The sequence below is a fragment of the Canis lupus genome, chromosome 12 (genome assembly GCF_048164855.1).
Source record: "Canis lupus baileyi chromosome 12, mCanLup2.hap1, whole genome shotgun sequence".
Taxonomy (NCBI): Eukaryota; Metazoa; Chordata; class Mammalia; order Carnivora; family Canidae; genus Canis; species Canis lupus.
Genome location: NC_132849.1, coordinates 8,699,890 through 8,720,057, shown reverse-complemented (window position 1 = coordinate 8,720,057; position 20,168 = coordinate 8,699,890). Strand labels below are relative to the sequence as shown.

General features: G+C 39.6%; 1 protein-coding gene across 4 annotated transcripts in view; it reads right to left on the bottom strand.

The window, feature by feature from the left end:
- WARS2 (tryptophanyl tRNA synthetase 2, mitochondrial) overlaps nt 1-20,168 on the bottom strand; it is a 94,943-nt gene that overhangs the window by 39,383 nt on the left and 35,392 nt on the right. For 3 of the 4 annotated variants that reach the window (XM_072769582.1, XM_072769585.1, XM_072769584.1), the window contains exon 2: nt 6,805-7,062. The exons of the other annotated variant lie outside the window; for it this stretch is intronic. In XM_072769582.1, the coding sequence (XP_072625683.1) occupies nt 6,805-7,062 (258 nt within the window). The remainder of the gene's footprint in view (nt 1-6,804; nt 7,063-20,168) is intronic. 4 annotated transcript variants of the gene reach the window in all.

The window sequence follows — 20,168 nt, the reverse complement described above, 5'->3', positions numbered from 1 at the left end:
AAGGAAAGTAACAACTAAAGATGTTCTCGAGACATGCACCTAAGAAACAGCTGTGGGAATCAGAGTGGATGTGTGCTCAGGCCTGCTGGAAATAAAAGACCACTGACTTTGGCATTGGGATGGAAACCTCTGCCAAACACACAGGCAGGCTCTTTCTCTCTCCCCCTCCTCTCTCTCTTTCTCAATCTCCTTCTCTCTCTCCCTCTCTCTCTCTCTCACACACACACACACACACACACACACACACACACACACACCTTTCAGAGGGGAGGCTCTGTAAAATTCCCCACATATGGCAAACATATTTTAGGGGAAGCACCATGACTAGAGGCCAGTGGGAGAGAAAGAAAAAGAAAATAATGAGAAAAATCTTCAATAAGTCTAAATTGTTTCAGTCAGACTGCTGAGAAAGAATGCAGAGGATTGGAGATGAAAATTATTGGTAAAATAAGCATTATAACACAGCTAAATTCTTTCCCTTCTTCAAATGATTGCTAGAACTTACTCCCATGTACAACAATAGCACCTGGGGGAACTAGTCTTTATATTTAGTTCAAGTACTTTGCTTAACACAGTGGATATGCACAAAAAGAGCACATTATATAATGTAAAAAAATATTTCTTTCTAACTCACAATTTCAAAAATTCTTGATTTTACTTGTAAATAACTGCGTGGGGTGTGGGGAATGCAGGTATATCTAATTTTAGCTGGCATTGGCTCACAACACCTTCAGTATAATTATTTTCTAACTTCCTATCCTCTGGGTTACATATTCAGTGATCAATTAAATGCTTACATGCATTATAAAACTCCCAATAGAAAGGAACCAACAGAAAACTATGTTAAAATGTAGACAACTGATCTCTAAGTTATCCGCTTTTTAAGAACTGGTTTATCACATTTTCTCGAAATAAAACCAGAACTACCCCCTCCATCCTTGCTTTAAAGGGTTATTAGTAAAAATTGATGAGATCATCTAAACAAAAATAATCTGATGATTAAAAAGTGGTGGAGTGGAAACAACACTGGCCTGATGTTCTCAGGGATGTCATTCTTTTTTTAAATTTTTAACTTAATTCTAGTACAGTTAACATACAGTGTTACATTAGTTTCAGGTATATAGTATAGTGATTTAACACTTCCACATATCACCCAGTGCTCATCACAAGTGCCCTTCTTAATCCCCATCATCTGTTTCACCCATCCCCCACCCACCTCCCCTCTGGTAACTCTAGTGTGTTCTCTAGAGTTAAAAGTCTGTTTCTTGGTTTGTCTCTCTCTCTCTCTCTTTTGACTCTGCTCATTTGTTTTGTTTCTTAAATTTCACTTTCTTTCAATGACTTATTTCACTTGGCATTATACTCTCTATATCCATCCACATTGTTGCAAGTGGCAAAATTTCATTCTTTTTATGGCTGAATAATATTCCATAGAACCTCCCTCCTTCTCTCTTTTTCTTTCTCTCTCTCAAGGCCTCATTCTTGAAGGGCTTCCTAGAAACTGAATTTAGATTTTTACCCTGAGGGTAGGAGAGAGGTGCTTAGGTATCTGAAGTAGAAACATGAGCATGGCTACAATGTGGGGGATAGACTGCTGCCATGAGAGCCTGAGGCAGGAATGAAGGGGTGAGACAACTGTCTAGGCAAGAAATAATGAGGGCCTTGAGGTCAGCTCTGCTGCTCCTTTGCTATTAGCTACTGAGGCAAAGGCATGGTGTGTGACAGCATAAAGTTCTGAGGACATCTTCTAAAAGTGGTGCCTTAGGAAGGAAAAAAAGACTGTTTTTGCCACCTGGATGACCTCAGGTGAAATTAAGACGATATATTTGCTAAGCATTTACTAAGTACCAAGCACCTCTCAGAGATGGTTTTAAAGACAATTTATAATTTACTCAATCTTTTCATATCTTACTTTATTCCTCTGTGAAAGAACAGTAATGCCTAACTCACATGCTCTTTTGAGGATTAAAAGTGAGGTCATATACATGAAAAGGCTTTTTAATCTTACACATTTAAAAATATTAATTTTCTAATTAACATGACTTCTAATTTTTTTTCTAAATCTGGCAATGCTATGAGTATTTTCTTTTTGGTCCCCATCTATTAGAGACTCCACAAATTGCTAAAGAGAGTTGTTAACTACTGATTTTTGCATGGTAAGACACAAAACATCAACACCATGAGGATTCTTTCAACTACTAGAACACTGCAAATATGAGGCCAGCTGTCTAGAAAAATCACTGTTTCAGGGACACTAGCTTATCTGATTATACTTCTACTTTACTTTTTTTACTTTTTTGCTAAGAAGTAAATCCAGTACATGCCTTCATACTTTCAACATAAAGCATTAGGAAGAACTTCCCACCGTCTTCCATAAACAACTAGAAGCTTTACGGCCACTCTGAAGGAACTCTATGGGCACTAGGGCAAGCAGAGTTTCTTTTCTTTTCTTTTTTTTTTTTTTAACTTTTTTAAACTTATTTATTCATGAGAGACACAGAGAGAGAGGCAGAGACACAGGCAAAGGGAGTAGCAGGCTCCGTGCAGGGAGCCCGACGCGGGACTCTATCCCGGGTCTCCAGGATCACACCCCTGGCTGCAGGCAGCTCTAAACCGCTGAGCCACCAGAGCTGCCTGCAAGCAGAGTTTCTATTCAAACTATTAAAAATGGTGATGAGCAACCATGTGAATGGTAGGTTGTAACCACTAAATGTCAGCCAATATACATTAGCACAAAGCGAAAGGAACACCATAAAAAAAGTAAGGTTTATTTTAGGTTCAAGGGAGCTAATTTTCTAGTAAATAGAAGAAAACTCAATTAACCTATCAAAGGCATGAAAAAAGTAGAAGTATAAAAATTTAAGTTTTTAATTCTTTTCAAGTATGATTAACTTTATGAGAAATGAAAGTAAAACTTGAGCAACAAATCAAAAGATGAAAAGAAATGCAATGTGTAGACCTTTGTTAGATCATTATTCAAACAAAGCAAATATAAAATTACATTTTGGGAGAATTGGCATAACTTGAATATGGGCTGGGTATTAGATGATCATATGGAATTCTCATTAGCTTTTTTAGGTGTGATGACACTATTATGGTTATGTAAAACAATTTCCTCAATTTATAGAGAAGCACACTGAAATATTTAGGGACTGAGATGCCATGATTTATGTTATCTGCTTTAAAATACTTAAACAACAACTGGGGAACCTGCGTGGTGCAGACAGTTAAGCATCCGACTCAGAGTCACCATCTCAGGCTTGTGAGACCGAGTCCCATGTCAGGTACCCCCTCGAGTGCCACACTGGGCTCCACGTTCAGCACGGAATCTGCTTAAGACTTCATCTCCCTCTGCCCCTCCCTCTCTTGAGTGTACTCTCTCTCTCCTCTTTCAAATAAATAAATAAATCTTTTAAAAAAGATACTCTGACAATAAAAACAACATTGATTGCTGGGTCGTAGGGCAGGTTTATTTTTAACTCTTTGAGGAACCTCCACACAGTTTTCCAGAGTGGCTGCACCAGTTCACATTCCCACCAACAGTGCAAGAGGGTTCCCTTTTCTCCGCATCCTCTCCAACATTTGTTGTTTCCTGCCTTGTTAATTTGCCCCATTCTCACTGGTGTGAGGTGGTATCTCATTGTGGTTTTGATTTGTATTTCCCTGATGGCAAGTGATGCGGAGCATTTTCTCATGTGCTTGTTGGCCATGTCTATGTCTTCTTCTGTGAGATTTCTGTTCATGTCTTTTGCCCATTTCATGATTGGATTGTTTGTTTCTTTGGTGTTGAGTTGAATAAGTTCTTTATAGATCTTGGAAACTAGCCCTTTATCTGATATGTCATTTGCAAATATCTTCTCCCATTCTGATTTACCCCAAAGATACAGATGCAATGAAACGCCGGGACACCTGCACCCTGATGTTTATAGCAGCAATGGCCACAATAGCCAAACTGTGGAAGGAGCCTCGGTGTCCATCGAAAGATGAGTGGATAAAGAAGATGTGGTTTATGTACACAATGGAATATTACTCAGCTATTAGAAATGACAAATACCCACCATTTGCTTCCACATGGATGGAACTGGAGGGTATTATGCTGAGTGAAGTAAGTCAGTCAGAGAAGGACAAACATTATATGTTCTCATTCATGTGGGGAATATAAATAATAGTGAAAGGGAATATAAGGGAAGGGAGAAGAAATGTGTGGGAAATATCAGAAAGGGAGACAGAACGTAAAGACTGCTAACTCTGGGAAACGAACTAGGGGTGGTAGAAGGGGAGGAGGGCGGAGGGTGGGAGTGAATGGGTGACGGGCACTGGGGGTTATTCTGTATGTTGGTAAATTGAACACCAATAAAAAAAAAACATTGATGAGACAAATCACAAAATGCTAGCAAGTGATGGGGGTATAGTACACTATTCTTCCCTAATCTTCTATACATATTTAAATTTTTCTTTATTAACTATTTAAAAATGGAAAGAAAACCTGATAAAGTACCCAGTCCATCCACTGAGTTGTATTAAGGTTGCCTGAGTTAAGGAAGGAAATGGCCCAAACCAAGTATGTTTTTTTTTAGGTTAGAAAGACACCTTGAGGAAGTCTTTCATATGATCTTTGTTGGACAAATTGTAGAATGTGCACAGATGAGTACTTCTCTCACATTTTACTGGCAAGCTACCCAAATTCCCTGGACGGAGCTGCAGTAGTAGGGATAGGAGAAGGGGACCTGCAAGGCAGTGCAGAACTGCCTGAGGCCACTGTAGAAGCAGGCAACACCAGTGACCTGCACTCTCTGACCTAGACCACAACTACTATGGGAACCAATGAGCTCATTACATAACAAAAAAAAAAAAAAAAATCAAAAGGAAGGTGACTTTCAGGATCCTTCATTTACAGAGTTTTTACAAAGTTTCCCATACTGTGGGCAACTCTTTCAATTGTTAGTTTGAACAACAAAGTTCCATGTTGAATAAAAGACCTCAATTATTTTTTTTACCTCAATTATTGCAAATTTTAGATGCTTATGGAGGTCACTGCCAAAAAGCCTTTAAAAAGGAGAAAAAATTGATAATGTGGTAATCATTCCCAGGGGTATGAGCTCAAAGTGCAAGCATTGGTTGTGGCTATAAATGAGCCTTTAATTTTAAATGTCACTGTTTAACAAAGCAGTCTGGCAAGGGGTTACTTTGTAGAGATGTAGACATTTTCACCTTGCAGAAGTATGGAAACATGTATTAGGAATATAATTTTTAGAAATGGTATCATATAAGGATCAAAAAGGAGCTTGTATCAAAAACAGCTTAGTTGAAGTAAAGATCTATCAGGTAACTTACAAAGATCTATCAGGTAACCTATAATGTTGAAAACTGACATGAAGAGTGTGAATAAACAGTGTTTCCTGAAATAGAACAGGCACATTTCTTCAGAAGGTGAGAGTGCTCCCAAGGTAGGATAACTAGCTTGGAAAGGGTAAAACTGGTGGGTTAAGGACCTGTAGGGTAAGGCTAGTGTGTAATAAACATCCCTGAGTATTTGAAGAGTAGTCAAGTGGAAGACTGAGTTGATTTACTATGTATTTTTAAAGAGCATAAGTCAAATGAATGAATGGAAATTATAGGGAGGCAGGTGTTTGCTTAACATATGCAAGTATATTTATATACTTAAAACAGGTGGGTCAGTCCAAGATTGAATTTGAAAAGTTATGTGTAAGTAAAGGCTTTCTCAGAAAAAAAAAAAAAAAAAAAAAAAGGAAAGGCTTTCTGACCAACTACGAGGAAGGAAATTGAGGTAAATTGCCTTTATGGACATTTTAATGATCAGATTCTATTATTTTATTATATTATTTCCAAGCTGGAAACAAGTTTTAAGTTAATAAGTGTATTTATTTTTGAAGATATTAATTTACTACATATTTTTTTAAATGGTCACTCTCTATGTATCATTATACTAAGTTCCCTGGGTGATAAAACATATATAAAAATGATGATTTTCCGAAGTTTATGACTAAGAAAGGAGATATACACATGTATAACGCATACCGTGCATGTATACATGTTAACATGTGCCAAAACATGTATAACAGACTGTTCCTGAGTTGGGGCTTTGTCACAAGATTAAAGTGGATATGTAATAAGGGTATGATCCAGTTAAATTTCTCATCTTCTTTTCTAAGGAATCTCTTAAGCGCCCTGTCTCTAGTCCAGGCTATCTGCCCATCCAAGAGTAAACTGATTCATCCATAGTGACGATATCAGTCAAATATTTTGGCTTTGTTCTGAAGCCTCTCTTGGCTTGGAATCAGGAGACTGAACACTGTCTTCCAATTTCCCAGCTAGTTCTCTCAAATCTTCTCAAAAGCTATTACTCAAAGAATGAACAATGGGAGTTATCTAACAGGTCTTCCAAATGCAATACCCAGTAAAGCAACATTGGCATTATGCAAAACCACTGGTTGCTAAATTCTATGTTTGATTACCAGGAGATTATTCAACAGTATGAATTTAGCAGTTTGAATGCAATTCAGTACAGAAAAACAATTTAAGACTTACAAGTACTAATGAGATAGTACGATTCGATACATGAAGCAAGAATAGTGGAGGAAAAGGTAAAAATACTATTGCATTATGATGACATTTAAAGATATGAATATAGGGTAAACGGAAAAATAAATCATCGCATCTAATGAAGTAGCTCTTAAACCATTAAAAAGAATCACAAACAGGAGCTACCTAAACTTTCATCCGAATTTTTCCCCAAATAATTTGAAAAGATAAGTTTTCTTGGTTCTAATCTGAGAAGCTGACCTGAGATTGTTGGAAAAGGATACTCTTCTCTGGGTTTATGCCACAGGCGAGAAGAACAGCAGTCATGTCCAAGATGCTCTGCCGAAGGACGGCCGGGTCCTGGGGGACAGTGATGGAGTGTAGGTCAACAATGCTGTACAGCACCGAGCCATGCTCTTCCTGTAATTTCACCCAGGTCTCAATGGCTCCCAGGTAATTGCCAAGGTGGGGGATTCCTGTAGGCTGAATGCCAGAGAATACTCGCTTCACAGCATCTTTCTGGAATAGAGGAAAACAAGCATTTGCTTTCAGTGCAGAATCTATGACTCCTGTGCCCACGTTACCATAGCAATGATGACGAGTTCTATTTTTTATGACTGCAATCTGACAGTCATTATCCTGATGCATTTATTTTGTGCCTGTGCAAAGCACTGTTAGGTGCTATTAGGGACAGGAAAGAAAACTTAAAATGTGGTTGGAATTCTTTGTACACTCAAAAATGTACAAATACAAAGGCGCAGAAGAAAAAGGCACATCTCCAAGAGATGCAATCTAAGTGGAAATAGAGGATAGGTTTACAAAGAGATATGTAACAGTACAATGTGGCAATACTGTTTTTTTTAATAATAAATTTATTTTTTATTGGTGTTCAATTTGCCAACATACAGAATAACACCCAGTGCTCATCCCGTCAAGTGCCCCCCGCCAGTGCCCGTCACCCATTCACCCGCACCCCCCGCCCTCCTCCCCTTCCACCACCCCTAGTTCGTTTCCCAGAGTTAGGAATCTTCATGTTCTGTCTCCCTTTCTGATATTTCCTACCCATTTCTTCTCCCTTCGCTTCTATTCCCTTTCACTATTATTTATATTCCCCAAATGAATGAGACCATATGTTTGTCCTTCTCCGACTGACTTACTTCACTCAGCATAATACCCTCCAGTTCCATCCATGTGGAAGCAAATGGTGGGTATTTGTCGTTTCCAATGGCTGAGTAATATTCCATTGTATACATAAACCACATCTTCTTTATCCATTCATCTTTCGATGGACACCGAGGTTCCTTCCACAGTTTGGCTATTGTGGACATTGCTGCTAGAAACATCGGGGTGCAGGTGTCCCGGCATTTCATTGCATCTGTATCTTTGGGGTAAATCCCCAGCAGTGCAATTGCTGGGTTGTAGGGCAGATCTATTTTTAACTCTTTGAGGAACCTCCACACAGTTTTCCAGAGTGGCTGCACCAGTTCACATTCCCACCAACAGTGCAAGAGGGTTCCCTTTTCTCCACATCCTCTCCAACATTTGTGGTTTCCTGCCTTGTTGATTTTCCCCATTCTCACTGGTGTGAGGTGGTATCTCATCGTGGTTTTGATTTCTATTTCCCTGATGGCAAGTGATGCAGAGCATTTTCTCATGTGCATGTTGGCCATGTCTATGTCTTCCTCTGTGAGATTTCTCTTCATGTCTTTTGCCCATTTCATGATTGGATTGTTTGTTTCTTTGGTGTTGAGTTTAATAAGTTCTTTATAGATCTTGGAAACTAGCCCTTTATCTGATACGTCATTTGCAAATATTTTCTCCCATTCTGTAGGTTGTCTTTTAGTTTAGTTGACTGTATCCTTTGCTGTGCAAAAGCTTCTTATCTTGAGGAAGTCCCAATAGTTCATTTTTGCTTTTGTTTCTTTTGCCTTCGTGGATGTATCTTGCAAGAAGTTACTGTGGCCGAGTTCAAAAAGGGTGTTGCCTGTGTTCTCCTCTAGGATTTTGATGGACTCTTGTCTCACATTTAGATCTTTCATCCACTTTTTTAAAATTTTTATTTATTTATGATAGTCACAGAGAGAGAGAGAGAGAGGCAGAGACACAGGCAGAGGGAGAAGCAGGCTCCATGCACCGGGAGCCCGACGTGGGATTCGATCCCGGGTCTCCAGGATCGCACCCTGAGCCAAAGGCAGGCGCCAAACCGCTGCACCACCCAGGGATCCCCTTTCATCCATTTTGAGTTTATCTTTGTGTATGGTGAAAGAGAGTGGTCTAGTTTCATTCTTCTGCATGTGGATGTCCAATTTTCCCAGCACCATTTATTGAAGAGACTGTCTTTCTTCCAGTGGATAGTCTTTCCTCCTTTATCGAATATTAGTTGACCATAAAGTTGAGGGTCCACTTCTGGGTTCTCTATTCTGTTCCATTGATCTATGTGTCTGTTTTTGTGCCAGTACCACACTGTCTTGATGACCACAGCTTTGTAGTACAACCTGAAATCTGGCATTGTGATGCCCCCAGATATGGTTTTCTTTTTTAAAATTCCCCTGGCTATTCCAATGTGGCAATACTGTTACTGTCATAATCAGTTTGCAAACATAAATAGTGGAGTACAGACAGAGTTCCCAAGAGAAAAAGATGACTGTGGATCTGGGGGTCAGTGAGAAAGAGTTCAGACACAGAATTGAATTTCTCTGGAGAGTAAAGGGGTGTCAAGGCTTTTTCATTCATTTTTGTAGGTAAGGCAAGGAAGTCATAGCATTAGAGATGAAGGGTACTGCTATTTACTTAACTCAGTTTTCTCTAAATATAATTGATGATATTACAACTTAGTGTGCAGGATCTTGGACTAGAAAACAGAAAACTTATACACTATTTCTAATATTACTTCTTGATAAAGTTATTTAACTTTATGTGCTTCAGTTTCCTTTTACTTTTGATAAAATCATACTGTATTTCTTCACATGGAGTTTTTAATCCTTTTTTTTTGGAGTTTTTAATCCTATATAATTTTTTAAATTATAAAAACATTTTTATTATGGGCATGTTTTCCCACTGGTTTGCACTTTCTTTTTTTAATTTTTAAAGATTTTATTTATTTATTTGAAAGAGAGAGCAGAGAGGTATTATGAGTGGGGGGAAGGGGCAGGAGGTGGGGGGTGGGGGACAGAGAGAGGAGGGAGGAGCAGAGGAAGGAGCAGAGAGCCCCACGTGAGATCATGGGGATGGGATCATGACCTGAGCAAAAGGCAGATGCTTAACCAACTGAGCCACCAATGTGCCCCTGATTTGCACTTTTTAAAAAATATATATTTTTAAATTTATTTATTCATGAGGGAGACAGAGAGAGAGGCAGAGACATAGGCAGAGAGAGAAGCAGGCTCCATGCAGGGAGCGTGATGTGAGACTCGATCCCAGGACTTCTGGATCACGCCCTGAGCCAAAGGCAGGTGCTCAACCGCTGAGCCACCCAGGATTCCCTGATTTGTCCAATATTGAAGTTGTAACAGGAAACTGAGAAGGAAAAAAGTAATACAGGATGAAAAAAAATGCTATTGTTTTCTTGAATAATTTTTTATTCTGTAATGAAACATAATGAATATACGTCAGTAAATGTGCTGTCATTAAAAGGTTCTGAAGAAATAAAATGTGTCATTATCATTTTTAACAACAACAACAAAATATTTATCATGGCAGCCATAATTTCCCGAACAACTATGTTGCATGCATTTATGCTCATTATGCTTGATATACATTAGTGCAATTAGTCCTTACAATATCTAATATGGTAGGCATTTTATTACCTCTAATTTGCAGATGAGATAATTGAGGCTTACAATCTTTAGAGATAGCCCACGGTCCTACAGCTAGTAAGTGATAAAGTTGGGATATCAAACCAGGTATTACTTACTTCAAAGCCCATGTATGTTCTTTCCACTAGCTACTATCCAGTAAGGCTTGCTCACAATCATTGCATTAATTTTGCAACTTTTCTGTAGGCTTGCAAATTTCCAAATAAATAAGTTATGGAGAAAAAAAAAGAACATTCTTATACATGTATCTTTGTGTTGTGTGTGCCAATTTTTCCTAGTACATATGCTGGGTCATAAGGTATGCATTTTGTATCTTCAAGTGTACTACAGTAAGCTAAATCACTCCTAAGTATGGAACATACTGCAATTTCTACCATCAATTTCTTTTGGTCCTCATCTCATCAACACTGCCAGTACTTTTACTGGCTAATATGACAGATAAGAAGTAGAATCTCATCATGGTTTAATTGCATTTCTTCGATTATTAAAGTCGAGAACTTTTGTGGTTATTGGCTATTTTTATTTCTTCTTCTGTGGGGGGGACTACTGAAGTTATTTTGCCTATTTTTCTCAAGTTGGATTATCTTTTTATTGATTTAGGTATTTTTATATATCCTGGATACTAATATTTTATCAATTACATGTATGACCAATATATTCTCTCATTGCATAGTTATTTGTCTTCTTTATGTTATCTTTTGACAAAGAGACATTCTTAATTTCACCAAATATATAATTTTTGACTACAGATGTTTTAGTGGCATAGAAGAAATCTTTTAATAACTTGAGGTCATGGAGATATGAGTGTATTTGCCTATACACATACATAAAGCATTTGTATATGCACATGTGAGTATGCTTTAAAGTTTTTTCTTTTACTTTTAAGTCTGTATCCACTTGGAGTTCTTTGCATACGGTGTAAGGTAGGCATCCAATTCCTTTTCTTTCTTTCCCCCATATGAGGATATCAGATCGTTCCAGTACCATTTATGGAAAAAGTTGGCTTTGACCATTACTCTGGAATGCCACTTCTGTCACAAATCAAGCATCTTGCCTCTTTATACTTGTGTCTATATCTGGTCTTTCTATTCTTTCCCATCTGTTTATGTATCTGTCTCTGATCAGTACCATAGTACCTTTTTAGTAAGTCTTGGGACGTAGTGAACCAAGTCTTTTTACCTTCATCTTCAAGAATTAGCTTACCCAGGGGTGCCTGGGTGGCTCAGTGGGTGAGTGTCTGCCTTTGGCTGAGGGCGTGATCCCGGGGTCCTGGGATTGAGTCCCGCATCAGGCTGCCCATGGGGAGCTTGCTTCTCCCTCTGCCTCTGCCTTTCTCCGTGCTTCTCATAAATAAATAAAATCTTTAATGAAAAAAAAAAAAAAAGAATTTGCTTACCCGTCCTTGGCTTTTTATACTTCCCTATACATTTTAGAATCACCTTGAAAAGTTCTTTTTTTTTTTTTTTTGTTTTTTGTTTTAAAGACTTCATTTATTTATTCATGAAAGACACAGAGAGAGAGGCAGAGCCACAGGCAGAGGGAGAAGCAGGCTCCATGCAGGGAGCCGGATGTGGGACTCGATCCCAGGACTCCAGGATCACGCCCTGGGCCAAAGACAGATGCTCCACCGCTGAGCCACCCAGGCATCCCACTTTGAAAAGTTCTAAGAGGAAAAAAAAAAAACTTTGGGCTTTTAAACTGAGATTGCATTGAGTCTATAGATTGCTTTGGAGAGAACTGGTATGTTCATAATATTAGGTTCTCCAATCCAGGAAACCATATAGCATATGAAGATCTAAGGTAAAATATGGTGATTATAGTTGATTACACTGTATTGTATAAGTGGAATTTGCTAAAAGATAGAACTTAAATATTCTCACCAAAAACAAATAAATGAAAATAAACATGTAAGGTGATGGTGTATTAATTAACCAGGCCCTTTCACGAAGCATCTGTATATATAATCACCATGATGTACACTTTCAATATCTTACAAACTCATTTGTCAATTATACCTCAAAATAACTGAGATGTAAAAAAAAAAAAGAGAGAAAATGACATAATAAAAAAATCTATATAACTAACACTAGCTTTTTTTTTTTTTAAGATTTTATTTATTTATTCTTGAGAGACATAGAAGAGAGAGGCAGAGATATAGAGGGAGAAGCAGGCTCCATGCAGGGAACCTGATGCAGGACTCAATCCCAGGACCCTGGGATCACACCCTGAGCCAAAGGCAGACACTCAACCACCAAGCCACCCAGGTGCTCCAACACTAGATTTTAAGAGCCAATCTTCTTTAGATATGTGAGGGCTAAGGCTATTTAAATTTTGCCTTTTACTTCCCCAAGAATTCTAAATCCTACAAATATAGTCTGTTTTTCCCATATCTGTTTATTTTCCTAATTCTGAGATGACAGCTCTAAAATAGGATGCTACATTCTACGGATGCATCATAGTTCCATGGTCCAGAATTATACTTGATCCAAGGACGCAGGAGACCTGAAAGACTTGTGGCTCCAAGGATATGAAAAATATCTTCTAAGTAACTGAGAACAAATATAATCTTACCACTTAAAACCACATGTGCACACACATACACACAGCCTTGAGATGACTAATATGACTAATTCTCCAAATCATAATTTAGAAACATTTTTGTAGAAAACAGTTTGTGGTTGCGAACTGAGGCTAGGGGTCCAGGACGAGAGAGAGGATAGAATAAGTACATTATCAGTGAGGCTTCTTCAAGGATCTCTCCTTGGGATCTCAACCAGCCCTGGACTCCTGATATGGGAATAAGCAAAAGAGCTTTCAGTGAGGTAAAAAAATGATTAATGGGCTTTAGGGACTGATTGATGAATAGAGAAAGCAAAGCAGAAAAACAAGCTCTGAACTTAATAAATGGAGAAGAAGAAAAAAAAATCCAGAAATACTTGACTTAGGATGAAGAGGGGCTGTTTATACTAATATAAGGGATTATGAAGAGTAGGAATATCAGGCTGAAAAAAAGACTACAAATATTTGCATATACATTCCTCCATGGTCAAACTAAGGAATTATTCCCCAGGAGAAATAGAAAAACTAATTCTTGAGAAAATGAAAAGAGAAAAACGCTATAGAGGACAGACTGTGGGGAAAAAAAGAGCTGTAACCAGTGGGAATGGACTAGACATGATCTAATATATCTTTTCCATTCTCTAATTTCTGTGATTCTATCCATCCACGCGGAGAAAATGATGTTATCAAGAAATAAGAGCAACAAGAAATGTTTTGTTCAATTTTCAGGGAGCTATTTAAAAAATACAGCCTCTAAATGAGAACTGGATTCCTGGTCTTAAAAATATACAGAGAGCATCCTGCTCTTCTGCGGTGAGTTTATGTTCCCATCTGTTGCCCCTGCAAGAGTCAGCAGGCAGCCTGACTGCATGGCAGGGGAGCACTGCCCAGGACCGTGAAATCACGGGGCTGGAATGTGGAGTTTGGGTGGTGGGAGGATGGGGGTTCTGTGTTCAAAAGCACTGGAGCTGGAAAAGCATGAAAATGAGAGGAGCATGGGCTTCCCAGTGGACAAGAGGCAAGCCACAAAGAAAACAGCTTCAGGACTAGCTCACAGGCACTCACTCATGGGGACTTCTGGAGCATCAACTAGGATTCCATCACAGTGCAGAGGATTAAGAAGGAAAAAAGAAAGGAGCATTTTACAAAATAGGGCTCCATTTTTATTTCAGGTGCTATTTCCTTAACAAATGCCACTTCCAATCAACGTATTCATTGGCTTATTCTGTAACCGAATCAGCATTACCAACGGGCAACACCAGTCCCGGGATTTGATCTATTCCAGAAGAGAGAGTGGGTGTTCAAATCAAAGGGAGAACATACAGTCTGACAGATGTAGCTAACACCATTCCTGTCTTAAGGGACGACAAAGCACATCCAAAATTCATGATTACCTTCATTTTAATGACTGCACCCAGAAGCAATTGAAAAATCGAAAGCTGCTAATTGTAGCAAAAGATAGTGTTTGTGATTAGCTAAAAAGAGCTTCTGTCTTTAATTCCAAGTGAATAAAATACATCAAAAGGAGGCTGCCTACTAGCTTTGAAACACTTTCAACTTGGGTATGTATGGTGTTGGGAAGCAAAGGTTTCGAGAACAAATTTCAAGACTCTTATTACCAAGTCCTGCTTGTAGCCAGCTGTAACATCAATTGTGCATTCGCCTCACCTGTTTTAACTGCAGTCAACGGTCCACCAAAGCCTTGGCTGAACCATCACCGTGTCTAATTGGTTCCATAAAGGGCATGTTATCACAGAATATGATAAAAAAAAAAAGTAACCAATGTTATTAACTAACTGGGCTGAAAAATCTCTTTCTATAAGTCTATTTATTCTGATCATTGTGTAGTAATAAAAATAACATCTTAAGATTCTCACTCCTTAGCTCTCAATGTTTCTCATATAGGTTACCCTACGATTTCAATCCTAGGCTCATTGAACATCTCAATGTTTTTTGCTGTTGTTTATTTTCGAAAATGGCTCTCCTACCAATTAGTGATTTAAGAGCTGGAGCAGAAAAGACTCAGCAGCAAAAAAAAAAAAAAAAAAAAAAAAAAAAAAGGAAAGAAAAAGGAAAAGAAAAGAAAAGACTCAGCATAAAAAATACCACCTCAGCCCTGGCTGGGAGGAGCCAGGTGCTCCTCTGAAGCTTTCTTTGGCCACAGCTCAGCATTGTTCTGCCACAGTCAGCTCTTTCTTTCAGAAAATACGAAGAGCTCTGGGTCTGGGGAGAAAATGCTGACTCGGCACCAAGAAAAATGGGTTCGTTTCTGCTTAGAAATGAAACCAGATGCTCAGACCTGGGAATCAGTGTAGTAAATATTAATTCAATGTAAGAGAAAGTAGGTCTTATATCACCCTCAAACAAGAGACAACATGTAAGCTGATCATTAAAATCGAATGGAAAAAGATTATTTTAAAAAAGAAAAAATAGGAAGGACAGGCCTAGTCATCAGTGAGGTCCTTAAGGGCACAGATGATAAACATTTAATATATATTGTTAGGCTGTGCAAGAGTTTAAAAGGAATAAACTTGACTTTTAACAAGTTTCTTGCAGACTTACTTAAGCCTCTTCCACATTTCAAGAGCTGTGCATCTACTGTCCTGTGTGGTCCTCCCATCATGTGACAGAGGGCTCATACACATATATTTCCCTTCTTGTCACTAACTGCGGCAGTCCGAAACGCTCCCGGGTCACCTGCACATACCTTCCCTCGCTTCATGGAGGTGGGATTTCTGGCCTTACTTTCTAGGGAAGGACACTGCTGGGGTAAATCACAGGCAGGGCAGTCAGCCCCAGAGCCGAACTCTTGCTGCTGACCTCTGTTCTATCCCTTCCTCCACTCTGGCCCTGGTCTGTTTAGAACTTTGTCCCTTGGCCTTTAAGCACCCTCAGCCGACCAACATCTCCCTTCCACAGGCTTCTCAGAAGGATAAAGTGTGTACCAGAGATGTTTACCAAAATGCCAAGGACACACAGCTGGTGGTACAGCTGGGACCAGAATCCAGAACCCCGGAATTCTGCTGCAGACCACAGAACGATCTTCCCTAGGTTTGGACATTTACCATGTTCTTTTCTTCTACAGCTATTTGTTTTGTACCTCAACATTTCTCTGGGCTTATATTCTTCAGGTCTTTCTTCCTGTTTTGTTTTGTTTTGTTTTTTTTCCTACATGTGAAATGCCGACTCAGCAAATGTTTCCCCATCAGATGAAGATGATAAAATACAAAGTCAGGGGACTTTGGCTTCCAGGAAAGATTGCATTGTCACCCCAGGGCTGCTAAGCTGTATTTAAATGCAAAGGTTATATGCAGGTACAAAACAAACTGGCCAGTCCCTTTCCCATTGGAAAGGCTATTGGAACAAAATCAACCTATTATCTGAAGATGACAAATAATTATCACATAATGTGATATGTGGTGAGAAATACTTTTAATTCCTAATGATAGCACCACTTGCTAAACCAAATAAGCAAGGAAAAAATAAAAATAAATATAACAAATCAGCGAAGGTCCAATTTTTAAAATAAACACGTTCACCACCACCACACATTGTATCTTTATGTTGAATGGAGCAGTAAACACAGGCAGGAGATCAAGATATACTAAGCTTTTAGGGGCACCTGTGTGGCTCAGTGGTTGAGAGTCTGCCTTCAGCTCAGGTTGTGATCCCAGAGTTCTGGGTTGAGTTCCACATGGGGCTCCTCCCTCTGTCTGTGTCTCTGCCTCTCTCTGCGTGTCTCTCATGAATAAATAAATAAAATCTTAAAAAAAAGAAAAAGTACCAAACTTTTAAAAATGTAAAGAATAATCCAAAATGCTTAAGATCAATTTTTCCTCATAAGAAAATTCAAACGTTGATCTTAAAGTATTAGATCATCCTGGGGAGAAATAAGTTTACCATTACCTCCTATGGCCAACTAAAGGCTTTGCCTCCCAACCACTGTCACAGGTCACACATGCACATCAGGGCCTGCCTGGTGCCCATCTTCAGCTGACTGTCCACTGGTGAGAGATTCATCCTCTTGCCCGCAGGTGAAAGATTTGGCTATGCAGCCCAGAGTCCTTAGACTGTTAGGAAATGTGTGAGGAGTAAATTAGGGTGACTTTGAAGCCTTTCTTTTTTAGTTACATACGTTTTTCAAATGTACTATTCTTGGTAGATGTGCCCAACATGTAAAGCAGCCTGAAGAAAAGCTGGGTCAGTGGGTAGATAATGGGAAGGAGGGAGGGAGGCCCAGCCTGCTCTTCTGTCCTCACCCCAGCAAGCCTCTGAGGGCATTTCCCAGACCACAGGTCTGAACACCATTGGATTCAAGACACTTTCTAAGTATTAATATTTTGTTGAAAATAAGAAGTTGTTGGGGCTCGTGGGCAGCTCAGTCGATTAAGCATCTGCCTTTTGCTCAGGTCACATTCTCAGGGTCCTGGGATTGAGCCCCACATGGGGCTCCCTTTGTCCCTCACCCCTGCTTATGCTCTCTCTCTCTCAAATAAATAAATAACATAATTTAAAAGGAAGAAATTAAGAAGTTGTCTTCCTCAGGGTAGTGGAAAAGATACAGGAGAAGAAAGTTCTTTTAAAAAGAAGGTCTGAGGGCAGCCTGGGTGGCTCAGCAGTTTAGGGCCGCCTTTGGCCCAGGGCCTGATCCCGGAATCCCAGGATCCAGTCTCATGTCGGGCTCCCTGCAAGGAGCCTACTTCTCCCTCTGCCTGTGTCTCTGCTCCCCCCACCCCCCATGAATAAATGAATAAAATCTTTTAAATAAATAAATAAATAAATAAATAAATAAATAAATAAATAAAATAATAAAAAGGTCTGAGATAACAATGCAAACACCATATATGCTGACTTAGCTCTGTGCATAAGTCTTCTCCCTTCTTCTGGGTTAAGGTTCAAACTCTATGTGGCCAGGAATGCGGTTCCCAGTCATCCTCCATCATCCTCTGTGAGGAGCTGACCTGGTTACTTGGCAGTCCTTAAAAGCTCATTCCCATCTGCATTCAGACAGTTCCATCACCCTGGATGCCTTTCACCCCTTTCTCTACTGGGCAAATCCCCTAGGTCTTCAAGGTCTAACACTCTCTCCCTGATTAGAAACCTCTCAAACACATCTTCTCTTCTCCCTAACACATACACACACACACACACACACACACACACAAACACACAGTCAGCCCCCCATCCCCCTCCCTCATTCTTTTCCTTTCTCTTCCTCTTTCTCTCCTTCTCTCTCCCTCTCCCCCTACCTCTGTCTCTCTCTCCTCCCTCCCTTGCCCCTTTTCTGTCTCCACCCACTCCCAGGGCAGAACAGATCCCTCCTTCATTAGTTCTTCATTATTGCACATATCACACTGGCAACTTGGTAAATATTTTCGTATTTGCTTAGAAAATGTTTTCCTACCTAGAATATGAGCTCCTCTAGGGCAGGCGGTGTCTTTTTCATCTTTATATCCCCCATATATAGCAGTGCCAGGTACATTGTGAGCACCTAATAAATGTTAGTGGTATAAATGACAAATCTTCCCCCGGCCCACTTTGGCTTCAGAATATAAAGGGCAAAATAGCTATAAACAAAATGAACCAAATGTTCCAGTTATACTTGGTACCTGAACAAGTTATGTTCTAAGAGTTTGTTTAAACATCGGTTTTCTGAAACTCAGAAACTCAATTCTTTAAGTCCCTGAAAGGCAGTCCATTGAAGCCTTATTGAGCCCACAGTATTCCTGACAAATGGGTTTAACATCATCATTTCAACTCTACCTAAACATCATTCATAAAAATATTTATTTAGGAAAGTGAAACCCAAGCCCCATTTTGGGACACCAAAATCCTACTCAGTGGTACCTCTGATTTTGATATACAAAGGGCTTAAGATGGGTGATCTGGAATAAGGAGGACGTTGCATTTGTATAAGAAGTAGACTTTTAAAATTAGATTGCATGACTACCTGAAGGCGGAGCAGTATGCTAAAGTTTGCTCAAGCATCCATTTCCTAAGATGGATATTGACAGCATGAACCGCCCTGAAGACAGGCTCCCCGGGCCACAAAAATGGTTGGGAAAGAGCAGAGCACAGGGAAGGCAGAAAGAAGGCACTGGAGCAGATGCTGTTACAGTGTGTTCCCTGGTACCCGCAACATAACTGTAACAGGGGACTTGTTATAAATGCATATTCCTGGGCCCCACCCAGACCTACTAACCTAGAAATTCTAAGAGTGGGCTTATCCCAGAAGAAATAAGAGTTACACGATCTGGGCTCTGATAAGCCTTCCAAGTGATTCAGGTGATTGTTCCAGTTTGAGAGGGGTTTGGGGGTACCAATATCAATTCTTAAAATTCACTTCAACTACATTAAATGAAGTACAGATGAACATGCTATGGACGAAAGAAAGAAGATACTGTCCAAGCCAATAGTTCCCAATATTGGCTGCACAGTCATCACCTGGGAGCTTTAGAAAATACTGATGCCTGGTCTCATCCTCAGAGATTCGTATTTAATCATCTTGGGATTTAGCATGAGCACTGGGAGTTTTAAAAGCTCCCCAGGGGATTCTACCGTATGGCCAAGATAGAAAAAGCACTGTTCAGAGCCAAGTATTAAGTAATTATCCTCCAAAGTCGCCAACCTGCTAGGAAACACACACACAGAAACTATAAAAATGTGAAAAGTAAGTTCATTTGCTTATAATTTACATTTCAAGGAAGTAAAACCCCTGAGACAGTTATTTACTAATTAATTCATGGTCAGAGGCCATTTGGGCATCAGGCAGTTCTGATCTCACATTTGGCAACCAGGAAGGCTAGCAGATTATGAAGGTGAGGTTATGAAGCCGGAGAGCAAGGTTCCTGTCTCACAGAGTCAAAGAATCTCACTGACAAAGGAGAGCGAGTAAAGTGATAGAATTTTATTAAGTAAGGATACAGAAAAAGTGCTCAGGAGTGAGAGGGGTCCCGACAGTGCTGCCAACGTGGGCCTCCACTGACGGTCTTTTATTCAGAACCGACTAGGGAACTTGTGGCCTTATCATTCTTGTGATGTCTGGATTTGAGAAAGGACTGGTGATAACCTCTTTAATGGCTTACTTCTTCTTAGGGTCTTGTTATTCTTTGTTGGTTACAGGTGACTGTCATATAAAAAAAGACACCTCCTCCAGACACACCCAGGGCAGAGTGGTCTGGTTTGTTCCCTTGTCTCTGGTTTCCTTACACCTCAGCATTTTTGAGATTTCCATGAGCCTGATTCCATAGC